A 14,513-nucleotide genomic window follows, 5' to 3' on the forward strand; every position below is an offset into this window, starting at 1 on the left:
AAGTTGGCGAAAGTCATCACACTCCACAAGGGTGAGAAAATGGACGAAATGTTAAACACGGATACAGGAAAAAACGATCTACCGAATTAGCCACACTCTATCTGACAGAGGAAATCAGGAAGGAGATGGACAAAGGGAATTTAAAAGGTGCGCTTTACGTTGACCTGTCAAAGGCTTTCGATACTTTAGGCCACTCCATTCTCCTGTCAAAACTAAGAAGTTATGGAGTCAAAGGTTTGTCACTAAACTGGTTTGCAGACTACTTGTTTAACTGCGCCCAGATTTGTGAAGTAAATGGTTAATGGTCTAAGCCAAACCCCATTGTTTGTGGTGTACCACAGGGGTCCATTCTTGGATCCTGTCTCTTTTTAATCTACTTCAATGATTTCGAAAATTGTTTGAAACATTCCAGAGTAAACTTTGCGGACGATACCGTGTTATACATTGGACGAAAAAGAAGCCAGCAACTTGAGATCGCCTTCAACGCTGAATTGAAAAGCGTAGACAGGTACTTCATTGAAAACGAACTTGTATTAAATCTGAAGGCTGGAAAAACCGAATCGATGATATTCGATACTCACAAAAATTTGAATAAAAACGGATCAACCTTGAACTTGGAAATCAACGGAAAACTAATTAACGCAACCACCGAATATCGATATCTTGGGAATGTTCTCGACCAGACTTTGTCAATGAACCATCACTTTATACGTCTTCACAAGAAAATGTCTGCCAAGCTTCGTTTACTACTCTCATTGAAATCCAACTTAACTGTTTAATAATTTAGGCACAAACTTTGGATTTTGATGAAAAATAAGAACAACTTAAGGCAACTTAAACAACTTAAATCAATGCCTTTTAAAATACTGAGACTGAACTTTGCCATAAAATAAAAACAACCAGATACACTAAATTTTATGATGTAAACATATTAATTTTGAAGAAAATTTATAAAAAAGAGGCTGGATTTTAGAGTCTGACTATTACGAACAAAAAAGAACAAATTAAGTTGATAAAGGCTCGAAATATAAAAACATTGGGGGTGGGGGAATTTTGGCACATAAATGCTAACATTACCACAAATATACTTAAAGTTGAATATTTTTATTATAAAATCAAATTTATTACTGTAAAATTTAAAAGGGTTAACAACTACATTTTAACTCAAATCATCGACTTGATAGTTAGACACACTTCATTCGATTGGATCACCCGTCGCATCTTTAACGCCGCATTCTTCTTCTTGCTCTCTGGGTTGGGCGAGAAGGATTGTTTCCAGATCCAATCGCAAAAGCACCTGCCGATGGCGTATTAAAACCTTGCTGGCCAAACGAACTTGCTTGCGGTGTACCAAAGGAAGGTTGCTGTGGCGTTCCGAAGTTTGGCGTAGATGGAGCATTGAAATTTGGTGTTGCTGGATTAGACATACCAAATGGTTTAACAGGAGCTGGAGCCATCGGTTGAACACCAAATGAATTTGTAGATGGAGCAGCTGAATGAAATTTAAAATAAATTGTCAAATTTATAAGATTTCTAATCTACAAAAAACAGACGCCTTGAAGCACAAACCCTAAATAGGGGTAAAAAGATTTAAATGATAGTACTTTGTGTAAGAAAGAGCTGAAGTGTAAAAAACAATTTTGAATCGTTATTTCACCCTCGGAGGATTGTAAAAACAGAATAAAAAAATCTACAAATATGTCATGTGACACTAGCAGCCAATCGCGTGGCCACACGGCATTCTTGTCTCCAGGACGCGAACAAAGTAGAAAAAATAAGATATTAAACACTAATATTATTTCAGAATATACTCGGTAAATTAAAAACAAGGTGCAATTACATGAATGAAACACATACCTCCGAAATTTATAGAAGGTTGTTTCAAAGAAGCAGAAAAGTCAAAACCAGCAGATGATGATGGTCGTTGCTCTCCAAAAGGGTTAGAAGCAGCAGCGTTATTTCCAAATGGCGTTGGATTATTGTTATTACCGAACACAGACGTACTTGAGTTTCCGGCTGCTCCGAACGCATTTCCGTTTTGTTGACCGAAAACTGAATTCTGGTTTGCAGATGATCCAAACTGAAAACCGTTTGTTTGTGGCTGTTGCCCAAAGACGGATGAAGTATTACTGTTACCAAACACATTTGCGGTTGAAGAAGCACTGAATGCATTTTTTGTTGGGGATCCAAACATGCTTGAAGAGTTGGTGGTATTAGCCGGTGCTCCAAAAATGGTGTTGTTGGTGGTATTAGCCGGTGCTCCAAAAATATTGGAGGAGTTAGTGGCATTGGGCGGTGCTCCGAAAATGCTGGAGGAATTGTTAGTATTAGTAGGAACTTGAAACACGCCGGAAGTTGAAGATGCTCCAAATCCACTTGGGACAGCCGCAGTACCAAAAACGCTGGAGGTCTTGGCAGCACCAAAAGTATTTGTGGTATTGGCACCAAAAGCATTTGTGGTTGGGGCACCAAAAGCATTTGTGGTTGTGGCACCAAATCCACCGCCAGTCGTCGTAGCTCCAAATAAATTTGGAGCGGTAGTGACAGCGCCACCGCCAAACACGCTAGGAGCTGTAGCAGCCGAACCAAATGCAATTGAAGTGGTAGTGGCTCCGAAGACACTAGTTGTAGTAGCTGCAGCAACGCTGAAAACATTCTGTGTTGTGTCAACGCCAAATATGTTGGATGACGTCGCAGGAACGCCAAAACCATTTGAAGGAGCTGTTGTGGTGGAGGAAGAAGTCGGCATAGCTCCAAATATATTTTTCGTGGAAGTCGCAGTAAATACATTTTGGGTTCCTGAAGCAGTCAAAGTTGTAGCTGAGTTACCAAATATACTCGAAGTGTTATTTACAGATGGGAAAACACTCGGTTGCAAATTCGACGTTATAAAAGACGATGAAATCTTGGGCCCTTCAGTGGATTTAGAAATGCCAAAATCATTTTGTGTAGCAGCGGAGCCGAAAGTGAAACCTGTTGGTACAGCTGACTGCGTGGACACCGTGCTTACAGAAGGTACAAGTGACGCTCCAAACGCATTAAGGGGTTGGGACGAGGCTGTAAACATACTGCTAGTAGCAGCTGTCGAGTTTGCTGTAAAAGCACCAAATAAATTTTTGCTGACTGTTGATGGATTGGACTGTATGCTGCTAGAAATAGAGGGGTTAACTCCTGTTCCCAATGTGGGGGCAGTACTGACTCCGAAATTAATGCCACTTGACGTAGAAGTTACGGTTGCTGTGGAAATTCCAAATGCAGCTGCTGAAGACGATGCAACTACAGTACTTATAAGAGTGTTTGAAGTGGCTCCAGATGATGCTGTCCCAAACGAAAAGGGTGCGGCGGCGAAAGAGATACCAGGCAATTGACTACTGCTTTGAGCCGAGATGACAGTACTTCCAAATGAAAAGCCTGTCGAAGAAGAAGCAGCGGCCGTTGTGTTTTTGCTGCTGTCACTCACAGTTTTGTTTCCAAATGAAAATCCAGTCGAAGGTGCTGCTAGGGTGGTCGTTGCTATCCCGCCGGCTACTTGAGAAGTTGTGGCGGTTTTAAAACTAAAAGAACCCGTTGTAACAGCAGTTGAAGCGGGATTAAACGCGAACGTAACACTTTTCGCTGAAGTTGTGGCTACTTGTGATGTCGAAACAGGCAGTGCTGCTGAAGAAGAATTAGCTGTCGTTGCAGCTGTTGAACTCGATACATTTAAAGCAAGTGATTGCGATGTAGATGTGTTGAATAGATTAGCGGCTGGTGTTGTTTCCGACGTTGTTACCGGAGCTGCTGCACCAAATGAAAACGACGAAACAGTGGAAGTTGTTTTTAAAACGTTCAACAAATTTGATTGCTGTAAGGTTGTTGTCCCATTCAGATTGCTTTCGGACGTTGTAAAGGCTACAGTAGATAACAGATAACAGAACATAAGTTATTTTAATACGAATAAATTGCGTATTTCTAGCTACTTTAAAAAGGAGTGAAAGAATTGTAGACGACTAAAAGTGAGCAAATTTTTTTCGCCGTAGTTATTACCGCAATTAGGAGCAGGCTTACCTTTGTAGGATAAAATATTTTTCCGCATTTCTTCTCAATAATGAATTTATACTAAACCTACTGCTTTTCGTCTGCGCTTTGAACAATTTTTGAGACTCTTTAAAGACAAACATAAAGCTATCTCAAGGCTCAGAAATTGTACGATTTTTAAATTTTTGTTTTCAGTATTTTAAGTTCAAGTGAGCTTTAAATTATACTGAAATTGCTTCGTCAATCTAAGATTGAAATTGCAGGAATAACGTATCAAAACATAAAGTGTATAACCGTACAAGCCTTCTTTAAATCAGTTTGTTTATCATCAACCTCTTCGAATAAATCGTTTACTCGATTCGACGCCTCCTCTTGATCCAGTCGAAACGCTTTTAAAGACGCCCCTCTCGAACCAAACTCTTCGCGGTTGCTCTACAATATATTACAATACTTTTCTTAATTAGAATAGCCTGTAGATTCATTCTAAAATCTCCAAGAAATAGTAAACACACACCCTAAGAACTGGTTTTATAAGCTACACGGGTATTTATTAGAGGATTTACTGAACGTAACAGATTAACGAACAAACCTGGATTTCATCGATATCAATTTTGGCGGTAAAATACACCGGATGTTTTCTGCGCTTTTCTGTTGAACCAGGTTGCAAGTTAGATGGGAAGTTCGTGTGTAATAGCTTCTTGAATGGCGACTGAAATATAAATATTTTTACTTTGCAACATCCACAAAACATGTGGAAATACAACAGGCACGCAGTATGGGTATACTGCGTGACTGTTATATTTACAAAACAGTCAGAAAAAAGAAAATAACAGGTTGCGTGCTATCTACAAACCTACGTACAATTTTTATTTAAAAATTACAAAGCATTCGTTTTAGTGCGTCACAGGTCTTGCTGAAATACATAAAATTATGACGTAATCAGACGTCAAGATTCTAACAAATCTTTTTAGACGTTTCTCTAGCCACTTTAGAAATTTTAAGCATAGGTAGAGAGCAGACATTTTTGATTTTTTTGGGCTAGCCACTCTAAACATTCATTATTATTATTATTATTTTTACCTTTTCCACTGAAGTTGAAAATTATAAAAAACCTGTCAATCAAATATGCCTTTTTTGTATGATTAATTACTCATTTTATATCATCCAAAAAGATTGTTAAATAATAGTTATTACAAACGGAAGCTTTATAAATTCCTCACTTTTTTTGATTTTTCAAAAATTAAGAGGTTCCTTGACATTGACAAAATAATTTTAGGGCTAAGTTGCTTGCAGTGGTGTGTGTGGCATTTCACAACTAGCCTTTCTCCATGGCGCATTTTCCTATCAATACGCCAGGATATGGCGAGTGTTAAGGTTACAAAGGCTTTCTTGTTTTTTTAAATTACTTACGGGTGACTCCCAAATTGAAAAGGGTAGGACGCTGAACGTCAGTTTCAAGTGCATGAGATTTTAGAGATTAATGATGCTTAGTATTTTATGTCTTGATTTAAACTTTTGTTACTTGAGTCACTCCTTAATCTTTCGACGACGAAAAATATCTGGGAAAAAATAGAGAAACGCCCAGCAGTTGGACCACAAAATCTCTTGAAGACTAGGTTATGATGAAACGTGCTCCTCATGTTTTGAAAAGGGCATGAGTTGGGTTACGTAACAGCACCGAGCATAAACCATCTAGGTCTATTTCTCAGCCCCAAATCGCTGCTCGAGTTTTGAAAAGCAAATTAATTTTTGACCAGAAAAAGATTGGTTTTGAAACAAGTGAGATCTTTACATACCTTTAAATTTCTCAAAGCTGACTGTTTTACACCTTCTGGATAGTAAGTGCTATCTTTATTATTATTGTTTTTGTCATTCACAGTGGATGCAATCTTTTTAGATACACTGTCTTGGTATGGTGTTAATGTTTCTTTTACATGTTTCACAGCATTCTCTAAAATAGAGGAAGTTATTCTAATTAACAGATGTAATAATGGCTTAACATAAAGACAGTGTGACTTAGAATACGTAAAGCACATGCTGACCACAGATTTCTGAGCCTTGAGACAGCTTTATGTTTAAGAAACTGACAAAAAAAAAAACGAAACAACTGCTCTTGTCAATATGTAACTGTATACTATAAAACATGTAAGTCAAGAGACAGTCAGTAAAAAATTTGAATTTTTTTTCGTTACTTTTCTTTAGACGGAGCCAAATTCCATGGCTATTCTACATCTTCTTAAATTTCTGTCACCTGCTGCCACCCTACTTACCACACACAAGAGTTACCATGAACAAAAAAGAACTGTACAATACACGTGTGTTACCATAATGATAAGAAGGTAAAATTGCTAAATACACAAAAGCGTATGTTGTTAAATACAATCAGTTACCTAAAGCTGATTTATCCACTGTGTTGTTTGTTTCATCTTCCTGAAAAAGAAAAATACAGTCTTACACAGGTCTCTTAGGGAAAAACGATAAATATAACACCCTTGCCTTGTTAGACTGAAAATTGTTTTCGACCAACATTTCAGTTGCTTGTTGCTCAGATAAGCCAAATTTTGATCGACTAAGACTTTCTGCTGTTTTCATTCTTTTTGACGTTGATTCATTCTAAAAAAAAGAAGAAAATTTTGACTAAAAAATAAATTAATTAAATCATGAAGTTTTTTTGCTCAATGACTTTAAAAACAGCTTTAAAGTTCTTCTCCTTTGGACTCACTACAATAATTCACCATACGCTTGATGTTCGTAGAATTCTTTTTAAAAAAAATATTTGGATATTTTTAATTTTTTATCTAACAATCTTTTATCATTAAATCTTTACAGCAGCTGCTTCAGGCCTCCATTTTGGTGGTCACAAGTTATTGTTAATAGATAGCATGTGGATGTCGGGAATCTGCCAATGTACATTTACAAGCATGAACTTAAGAACTGTAAAAAGTAAATTAGCAAACGCAGAGTGAGAGTGACCACATACTTTATCAGGTCTTTCATACTGGCTTGCTGTTGACACATATCTTTTCTTTGAAGAGCGAATTGTTGCAAGTTTTTTTCTCAACAGCGATCCAGATGTCACAACAGGTGGAAACAACTCATTTAACGTCGAATCGAAGGTTTCATCATTAAATCTTGTTTTTTTGGCAGATTGGTTCTCCTGCACTGTTTGCTGTGTTTGCATTGGACGTTTGCGTTTACTGTGAAACAATAAAAATTAAAATAAGCGTTTTTGAATTTTTTCTACTTAATTCTTGCCTTCGTAAATAGCACTGTGGTGGTGAAATCAGTGTTATGGCATTTAAAAGTTATGATACTACAAATTCCTAGGTGTCCACCTGGTATTAGCTTCTTAGATATTAATAGAACAGACTGCTGAAAATACATCTGAAAGAAATATTTATACACAATATTTACAAACTAACATTATCTTAACACAGAGTGAATACCGTAAATTCTCAATTCTGCTATTTTTTTAGTCTTACCTTTTTTCTTTTAATAGTGATACTACTTCTGCAGTGCTTGTGTGATCATAAACTGATTTTGAGTTTCTGGATCCACATGACCTTCAAATAAATAAATTCAGCAAGTACATATCAGTATCATAGTTATTATCTATTTTCTATTACAATAAACTTGAGTCAAAATACTATGCAGCACAGTGAATTCACTTTGGCATGGCGCATTGCCAACCTGAAAGCTGAACTACATTGATTCAAGGACACCTTTTTTATGCCACCCTATGCATGAGCCAAGGTTGACACATCCGAAAAAAACCTTTGTAATAAAGCGGCAGTATTAACCTTGTTTTAATTGCTCCAGAATGTTTGTTATCGTCTGCCTAATAAAAAGAGGCTTTAAAAACGGTCTGTATATATTGCAATATAAGGTAGTATGGTACACAAAGTTTCCTGTAATTATATATACCCGTAAAAATTGAACACGCCACTGCACCCCTGAAGTGCCTCTAACTCGGCTTTGCCAAATCATTGTTGCAGGTGGGCAAATTTTTCTGGCCTTCTGCCAGCAAACGTTGAATGTGCCCACTTTCAGTACTTTGGATTTACAGGGATGTACTATACAACTCATAGAAAAATTTGTGCAAACCTTTTTATCTGTATTAAAAAAGCCGTGCACTTACATTGAAAGTTTTCTGTGACTATACTCGTTAAGTGGTTCTTCTGAAACAGATCCTGCTGGAGAATTGAAGCTGTTGTTTACAAGGCTAAACGAGTTCACACTGTCTTCCTCACTATGTAGAACACTCTTATTGATAAAGTAGGATCCATGAACTTCTAATCCATTAATAGAAGTGTTCACTGCATTATTTACATGAGGACTATTATAGGGACTTGCAACTGAAAACTGTCTCATACCACTGTTATTATATATGCTAGGTGACCTGACTCCTGAGGAGCTAGGAAAGATACTTGGGCTTCTTCCAATCGTCGGCGACTGCATACTTCTGTATAAGGGACTCTTCTGAACTGAGTCTACAGCACTGGATCTTCTAAAAACATAATAAAATGCATAAACTAAGACTACACTATTGCGATTTTACAATAACGAATCTTTTAATAAAGTCAGGAAAACCATGCACACATTTTAGTAATGATTACCTGAATAAAACAGACAACAACGACATTATTATTATTATTATTAATCTTAGTAAATTGGTCTGTGGAAAAATCCAGAAAAACAATGGAAAAGAAAAGTCACTTCAATTATGATGATTTCAGCAATGACCTAACCATACTAAAACACTGATCAAGAAAATGTAAACAATTATTTAATTCTGAAGAACAGTTAAAGAGATATTGAGATTTAAAGGTTTTTGATGGCTTTAAATCAGATAAATTCGACTGGCTTTAGGAAATTTGACAAATTTCGGTTTTAGATGGTCAGTACTAACAAGCGTGCTAAAAAATAACTAAAGTCACTACCCTCTTTCCCATTATTGAACCTTTAAAGTTATAAAGTGCGTTGTAATGGCTTTATCATTTTAAAATAAGTTATTGATATCAAACTTGTGCTATTATTAACCACACCTAATTTATTAATTGAATTTCCGCGCCCGAAGGCGTAGGAAATTCTTTAAAACCGTCGTTTTTTTCTTTCGGAGCATTTTTTGAGAAAAAATCGACCCTGGGATTTCACGTTGCCCAGTCACAGATGTAAACTTCGTACCCAAGCTCCTTAACTACTGGGAAGTCTCGTATTGACGTTTCAGGCCAAAATTGGTATTTGTTTTCGACAAAATTTGGCACAGTTAACAAAAAAAGTATGCTGAACATAATGGTGACATAATAATTTTGATTTTTGTCACCTAAATGTCATTTTAGGCCAAAATTGGTCCAAAAATTAGAACTACTTTATTTTCAACAAAATTTGGCACAGTTAACAAATAAAGTATGCTGAACATGATGGTGACATCAAAATTTTGGTTTTTTGCCACCTTAAATGTCATTTTAGGCCAAAATTGGTCCAACAAAAATTAAAACTACTTCATTTTCAACAAAAATTGGCAAAGTTAACAAAAAAAGTATGCTGAACATAATGGTGACATCAAAATTTTGATTTTTGTCACCTAAATGCTATTTTAGGCCAAAATTGGTCCAAAAATTAAAACCACTTCATTTTCGGCTAAATCTGGCACGGTTAACAAATAAAGTATGCTGAAAATGATGATGGTACAAAAGTTTGATTTTTTGTCACCTAAATGTCATTTCAGGCCAAAATTTATCCAAAAATTAAAACTGCTTTATTTTCGATAAAAATTGACACAGTTAATAAAAAAAAGTATGCTGAAAATGATGGTCACATCAAAATTTTGATTTTTTGTCAACTAATGCCGTTTAAGACCATAAACGTTTCAATCGCAAGACTTTCAACCATGAATGATAGGCTGTATTTTTTGTTAGCAATTTCTTTTAAAATGTGAGTTTAATGACACGTTTCGTTTTGTTTGCGTTTGTTGTAAGATATAATGTCACTGGTGTGCTTTATTTTCAGAGGTTCATGCACCAAACCCCTTCGAATGTTTGGCACAATAACACAACGAATTAGCAGGTTTTCATCAAATATTTTTGTAGCGCGCGGAAATTCTTAGAGCCCCCAGGGCTTCTTGTTAACATTTGAGACATGAAAAAGTCCACTTTATATAACTATTATTTGTTTACTGTATTATTACATAAGATCACAATGTAATCCTAGTAGTCCATAAGCATATATTTCCAATTGATTAGAAAAATATAATTATATTCTCTCTAGTATGTACAATAAATACAAAGTTTTTTGAGGTATTTGAGAACTGCAGAATAAAAATTCTAATTGCTAAAGGACAACCACTTTACAATACACCTGTTGTTTTGCAGTTACAAAAAAAACAAAGCATATTTCAATGTTATTTAAAAACTTTGTAGTGCAACTGCTACACACACACTTAAAAATGTGGTTCCTTTACACACCTTAGATACATGTTATTCTTCACAACAGCTAGAAGTGGTTGTGAATCACTTGGCCTGTAATTCTCTTTACTCTCAGATGATTTTCTGTGAATAAGTGACATAAGACTTGGCTTAGGTTGTCCTACAACAAGCAAAAGTATAAAATACTAGAGGTATTGAAGGAAAAAAAATAACACATTACAGGCAAGATAATAAAAACAAAAAAACGCTATTACCTGCAACCCCATATTTACTGCCAAACCTAAAATCACTGTTTTTAGATTTTTTTTGATCTGCAAAGAACATTATGTTTTGTGAATCTGTGCATGTAGGGCTGTCGTCTTTGCTGTGCTTCTTGAAATATATACCGGGAGAAAATTGTCTTTTGTATCTGCTATATGAGGTAGCACTGCCAGCCTTATTCTTTTTATAACGTACTTCTACAGTCTCTGCATTGAAGGTATGGTCAAGTAAATAAATAGTTGAAATAATAACAAATGCCCAAAGGATGTCAAACACACAAGAGAGTACTACTACAGAAAGGATGGAAGAAATAGTTTTGTTATTTTCAATCCTTGTTTGTATATTCATATTCCTAGGATATAATAATTAAATAAATAAAGGAATGGCTTAAAACAAAGTAGTGGCACTGTTTGTAACTGATGATGTAACAAAAAATTCGTTATTACCCATAGTATAATACTTTCCGCTACCAACAGTTTTACGTTTTGTGGGATTTTATTACAGCTATTTATCGAATAAATGATATAAAGAACAGTCTCCACTACCACTGCTCGACATTAAAAGAATAAGTTATACATGGAAATAAATGTTTAAAAAAATGTTGTTTCGGGTTGAATCAGGTTTTATTGGGCGAAATTTTAAGTTTTTTTTAAAACCCTGGAGGTTGTCCGACAGCCCTGTGGTTATTGTGGCGTATCCTGCGAGTCGGCACCCAGGTTTTGTAATTAAAAGCTACATCCATAATCATACTTATCAGTGTAGTCAATCTAACCTGTGCGATCACACTTGCACGCTTTCACAAATGGCTAAAACTGAATTGAATTTAAAAAATTCAATTTTTAATGCAATTTATAACAATAATGTACTTCCTAAATTGTAGCTAGCTACCTAGATAGATGTGCATATTTTACATGGCTAGCCTCACAAATATCGAGGGATATACCCTGTCTATTATTTCCAGGAGGGGCCATGGCGTAGATGGAGATAGATGGAGAGTCCTAGAGTATTTAATGCTCATTTTGAGCTTCGCAGACCCAATTAGAGCACGCGCTCTACTAGACAACTCCCAGCAACATCCAACGGCCCACACAGTGTGCCATCTTCCCAAATTCCCTCACATGGCTTGGGTTAACCCGGGGCTATGGTAACATTCACTCGCCCATGTTGAATCGCCGTCAAGAGGAATCGAACCCCAGTCTCCCGCACATAGTATGAGAGCTATAACCACTAATCTACGGCGCCACGACCTACATAATGAGATTATCTTTCCCGACCATTCTGGATCTTCTTTCCCGTTTAGATAATCACGTAATACTGGTTGTTAGTTTTTTAAAAAGATCTGCAGGATTAAAAAACAGCTCATGGCGAAGAAAGAGTCAATTGGAATAGCATTAATACACTAAAAAACAGATACAAAAGGCTAGCCATGTAAAATATGCACATCTATCTATCTATCTACAAATGAATCAAAAACAAACATGCTTCCCCAAACCAAGCGTATGTCATGATAATATAATTTAAATCCTAGCTACCCACGTTTAGTATAATATAGCTTCAACTCTCGAGTCAGTTAGGTTTAATTGAATTGTAAGCCAAATTAAGCATCAGACCAAAAATGTAAGATTGGGTTTATCCCACTGTAGTTATGGCTTTCGCATAATCGGCAATTCCGTTCGTCAGCGCGAAAAACAAACCAGTGCGCCTGCATCAGAAAATATTGTTTTTTAATTTTTTTGCGCATCCAACCACGAAGCGATTTTTTTTAGCTGGCTATTAACTCTATTATTTGGCAAGTAGCCAGAGTTTTATTCGTTATTTTTAATTAAAAGTGTTTCTCTTCCAAAATCACTAGCTAGCTACACTTGTAGTTATTTTTGTGACTGCTGTTTTGTTTCTTTTAACATTTAGTGACTATTTGGTGTAGTTGGTGTAGCTTGCTAGCTAAAAAATGTAGCTAGCTAGCCTCCTTAAAGTAAACCAAATCCTTACATTGCACCAAAGCCAAAAAAGCTATGTAACAGGATTTTCATGTTACACTCACCCACACATGCTTATAAAGTTGTAGAAGGTAATCTACACGATTACATTCTCCCCGTCGGCAAATGTCACATGATACTTTTAGACAAATTACGTGCCTGTTTTTTTTTAGGGTAGTCATTACGATTTAAGGGAAAGCACGCCTTTTAAGTAATTCTTTATAGGGACTGAATTTTTTATAAAATCTTTTTTTTCTAACTTTAAACTTAGCTATATTGTTAACTTTTAGGAGAATTTTTGCTAATTCAGCATTAGCTTAATTCAGATACTTGTAGTTCTTGTTCATTCAAAACATTTATAAAAGCACCCATGGCACGGTTAGCGTATAAACATTTAATTACGGACACTTTTATGGTCTTTTGCCTCTTACAACCACAAACTCTATCAAAATAATGAACCCATGGCTTAAAACGGGCGATTTATCTATTGGCTATACGTTGAAACCATTTCTCTGAACATTGCTGGACCTGCCTTACCACAATTTTTGTTTTTAACCAAGCACCGTCTGCGTCCAATTACAGACACTACGTTTAATTAGGACACCTACATTTAATTAAGAACACACTGTTTTTTCTATTAAGAATTTTCTTTGGCAGAAAAAATGCAGTACACAATAGTTAACAGGGTTCGAATTAGATAAGTAAAGTAAAATTTCCGCACTTTGTAATGAAGTAAACCACCATCTAGATGTGGCCTGGGAACACTGTAGATCATTTACCATTGGCTTGTTCATTAGTAGCTACTTATTTTTTAAAGAGAATTAGTATTTTTTTGTGACCTGCAAGCTTTACTTTTTCCTGCGTTAATATTTTTTATGTGGGAGACAAGTGGGGGGACAACTTGTGAACCCCAAACACGAGAACTGAGCGTTGATGCTAGCGATATTCAAAATGTAATTATTGTTTCAGAGGTTCTTAACCAATTTTTGTGAACAACACAAGTTAGATAGAGTGTACTGATTAAAGTTGTTTTCCAAAAAAGTTTGTTTTAAATACGAGTCTTTTAGTGAAATTCTGTTTCTTATTTTCTTTGTTTCGATGTGATGAAAATAAAGTTAAAGGAAAACAAAGTTTGTTTAAAAAAGATGTAATGAGATGAATTTAATCAATACCAATATGGCACCAGTTGGTCATTGTTTCCGTTCAAAAGAGAATGCAGATTATTATTATTATCAGAATATTTAAACAGAATACAAACCGTCAGCTACGTAAAATTTTATATAAAATTTACTACTGTTATCAATGCTAGTCCTGTGAACATAAAAGTATAAAAGTATAAATTAAAACTTAAAAGGTTAGTGGGTAAAAAATAACCCTGCTCTCAGGGCCAAAAACTTTGTACATAGCTACAAAAAGAAAAATTAATTACATATCGTCGCTTTGAAACAAAAAGGCCTTAAGTGCATTTTTCTTATTTTGAGGAAAAGCAAAAACAAAAATTGACTTGGAGTTATTTCTTGAGCTATTAGCCAAAAAATGAAAATTCTTGGTAATAAAAGAGGTAATTTAGGATACTTTAAATATGTCTTACACTTTTTTTGATATCGACATTTTCTGTGCCAATTTTGAAAGAAAAGTGACTTAAGGCTTTTTAACGTTAACCTTTTTGCATTTCTCTTATTTTGAGAAGAAGAAGAAGAAAAATTGGCTTCACAATATTTTTTGACCTATTAGCCATAGAATGAAAATTTTTGGTAATAAAAGAGGTAATTTGGAATACTTTAAATATGTCTTACACTTTTTTGGATTTGGACAGTTTTGGAGCCAATTTTGA

At 35.5% G+C, this 14,513-nt stretch overlaps 1 protein-coding gene across 1 annotated transcript; it reads right to left on the minus strand.

Annotated features, from left to right (window-relative positions):
* Positions 1-1,088: 1,088 nt before the first annotated feature.
* LOC130642099 (nuclear pore complex protein DDB_G0274915-like) lies at positions 1,089-11,279 on the minus strand. The gene is made up of 12 exons (XM_057449177.1): positions 10,697-11,279; positions 10,482-10,602; positions 8,156-8,524; positions 7,500-7,580; positions 6,998-7,214; positions 6,514-6,630; positions 6,408-6,447; positions 5,814-5,968; positions 4,607-4,726; positions 4,317-4,449; positions 1,858-3,891; positions 1,089-1,492 (listed from the first exon to the last, which is right to left on the minus strand). Exons 1-12 carry the CDS (start codon positions 11,049-11,051, stop codon positions 1,224-1,226), a joined length of 4,011 nt encoding a protein of 1,336 aa, XP_057305160.1. The 5' UTR covers positions 11,052-11,279; the 3' UTR covers positions 1,089-1,223.
* Positions 11,280-14,513: the final 3,234 nt, after the last annotated feature.

The sequence above is a fragment of the Hydractinia symbiolongicarpus genome, chromosome 4, assembly GCF_029227915.1.
Source record: "Hydractinia symbiolongicarpus strain clone_291-10 chromosome 4, HSymV2.1, whole genome shotgun sequence".
NCBI classification, from domain to species: Eukaryota; Metazoa; Cnidaria; class Hydrozoa; order Anthoathecata; family Hydractiniidae; genus Hydractinia; species Hydractinia symbiolongicarpus.

What these genes read in the sequence shown, in the direction of transcription:
- LOC130642099 (XM_057449177.1), bottom strand. Translation starts at nt 11,051, where the DNA reads ATGAATATACAAACAAGGATTGAAAATAACAAAACTATTTCTTCCATC. An exon ending in TCACTATTAAAAGAAAAAAG is followed by an intron (nt 7,215 to 7,499) that starts GTAAGACTAAAA and finishes ATTGTTTCACAG; the next exon opens with TAAACGCAAACGTCCAATGC. An exon ending in AGTATGAAAGACCTGATAAA is followed by an intron (nt 6,631 to 6,997) that starts GTATGTGGTCAC and finishes TCTTTTTTTTAG; the next exon opens with AATGAATCAACGTCAAAAAG.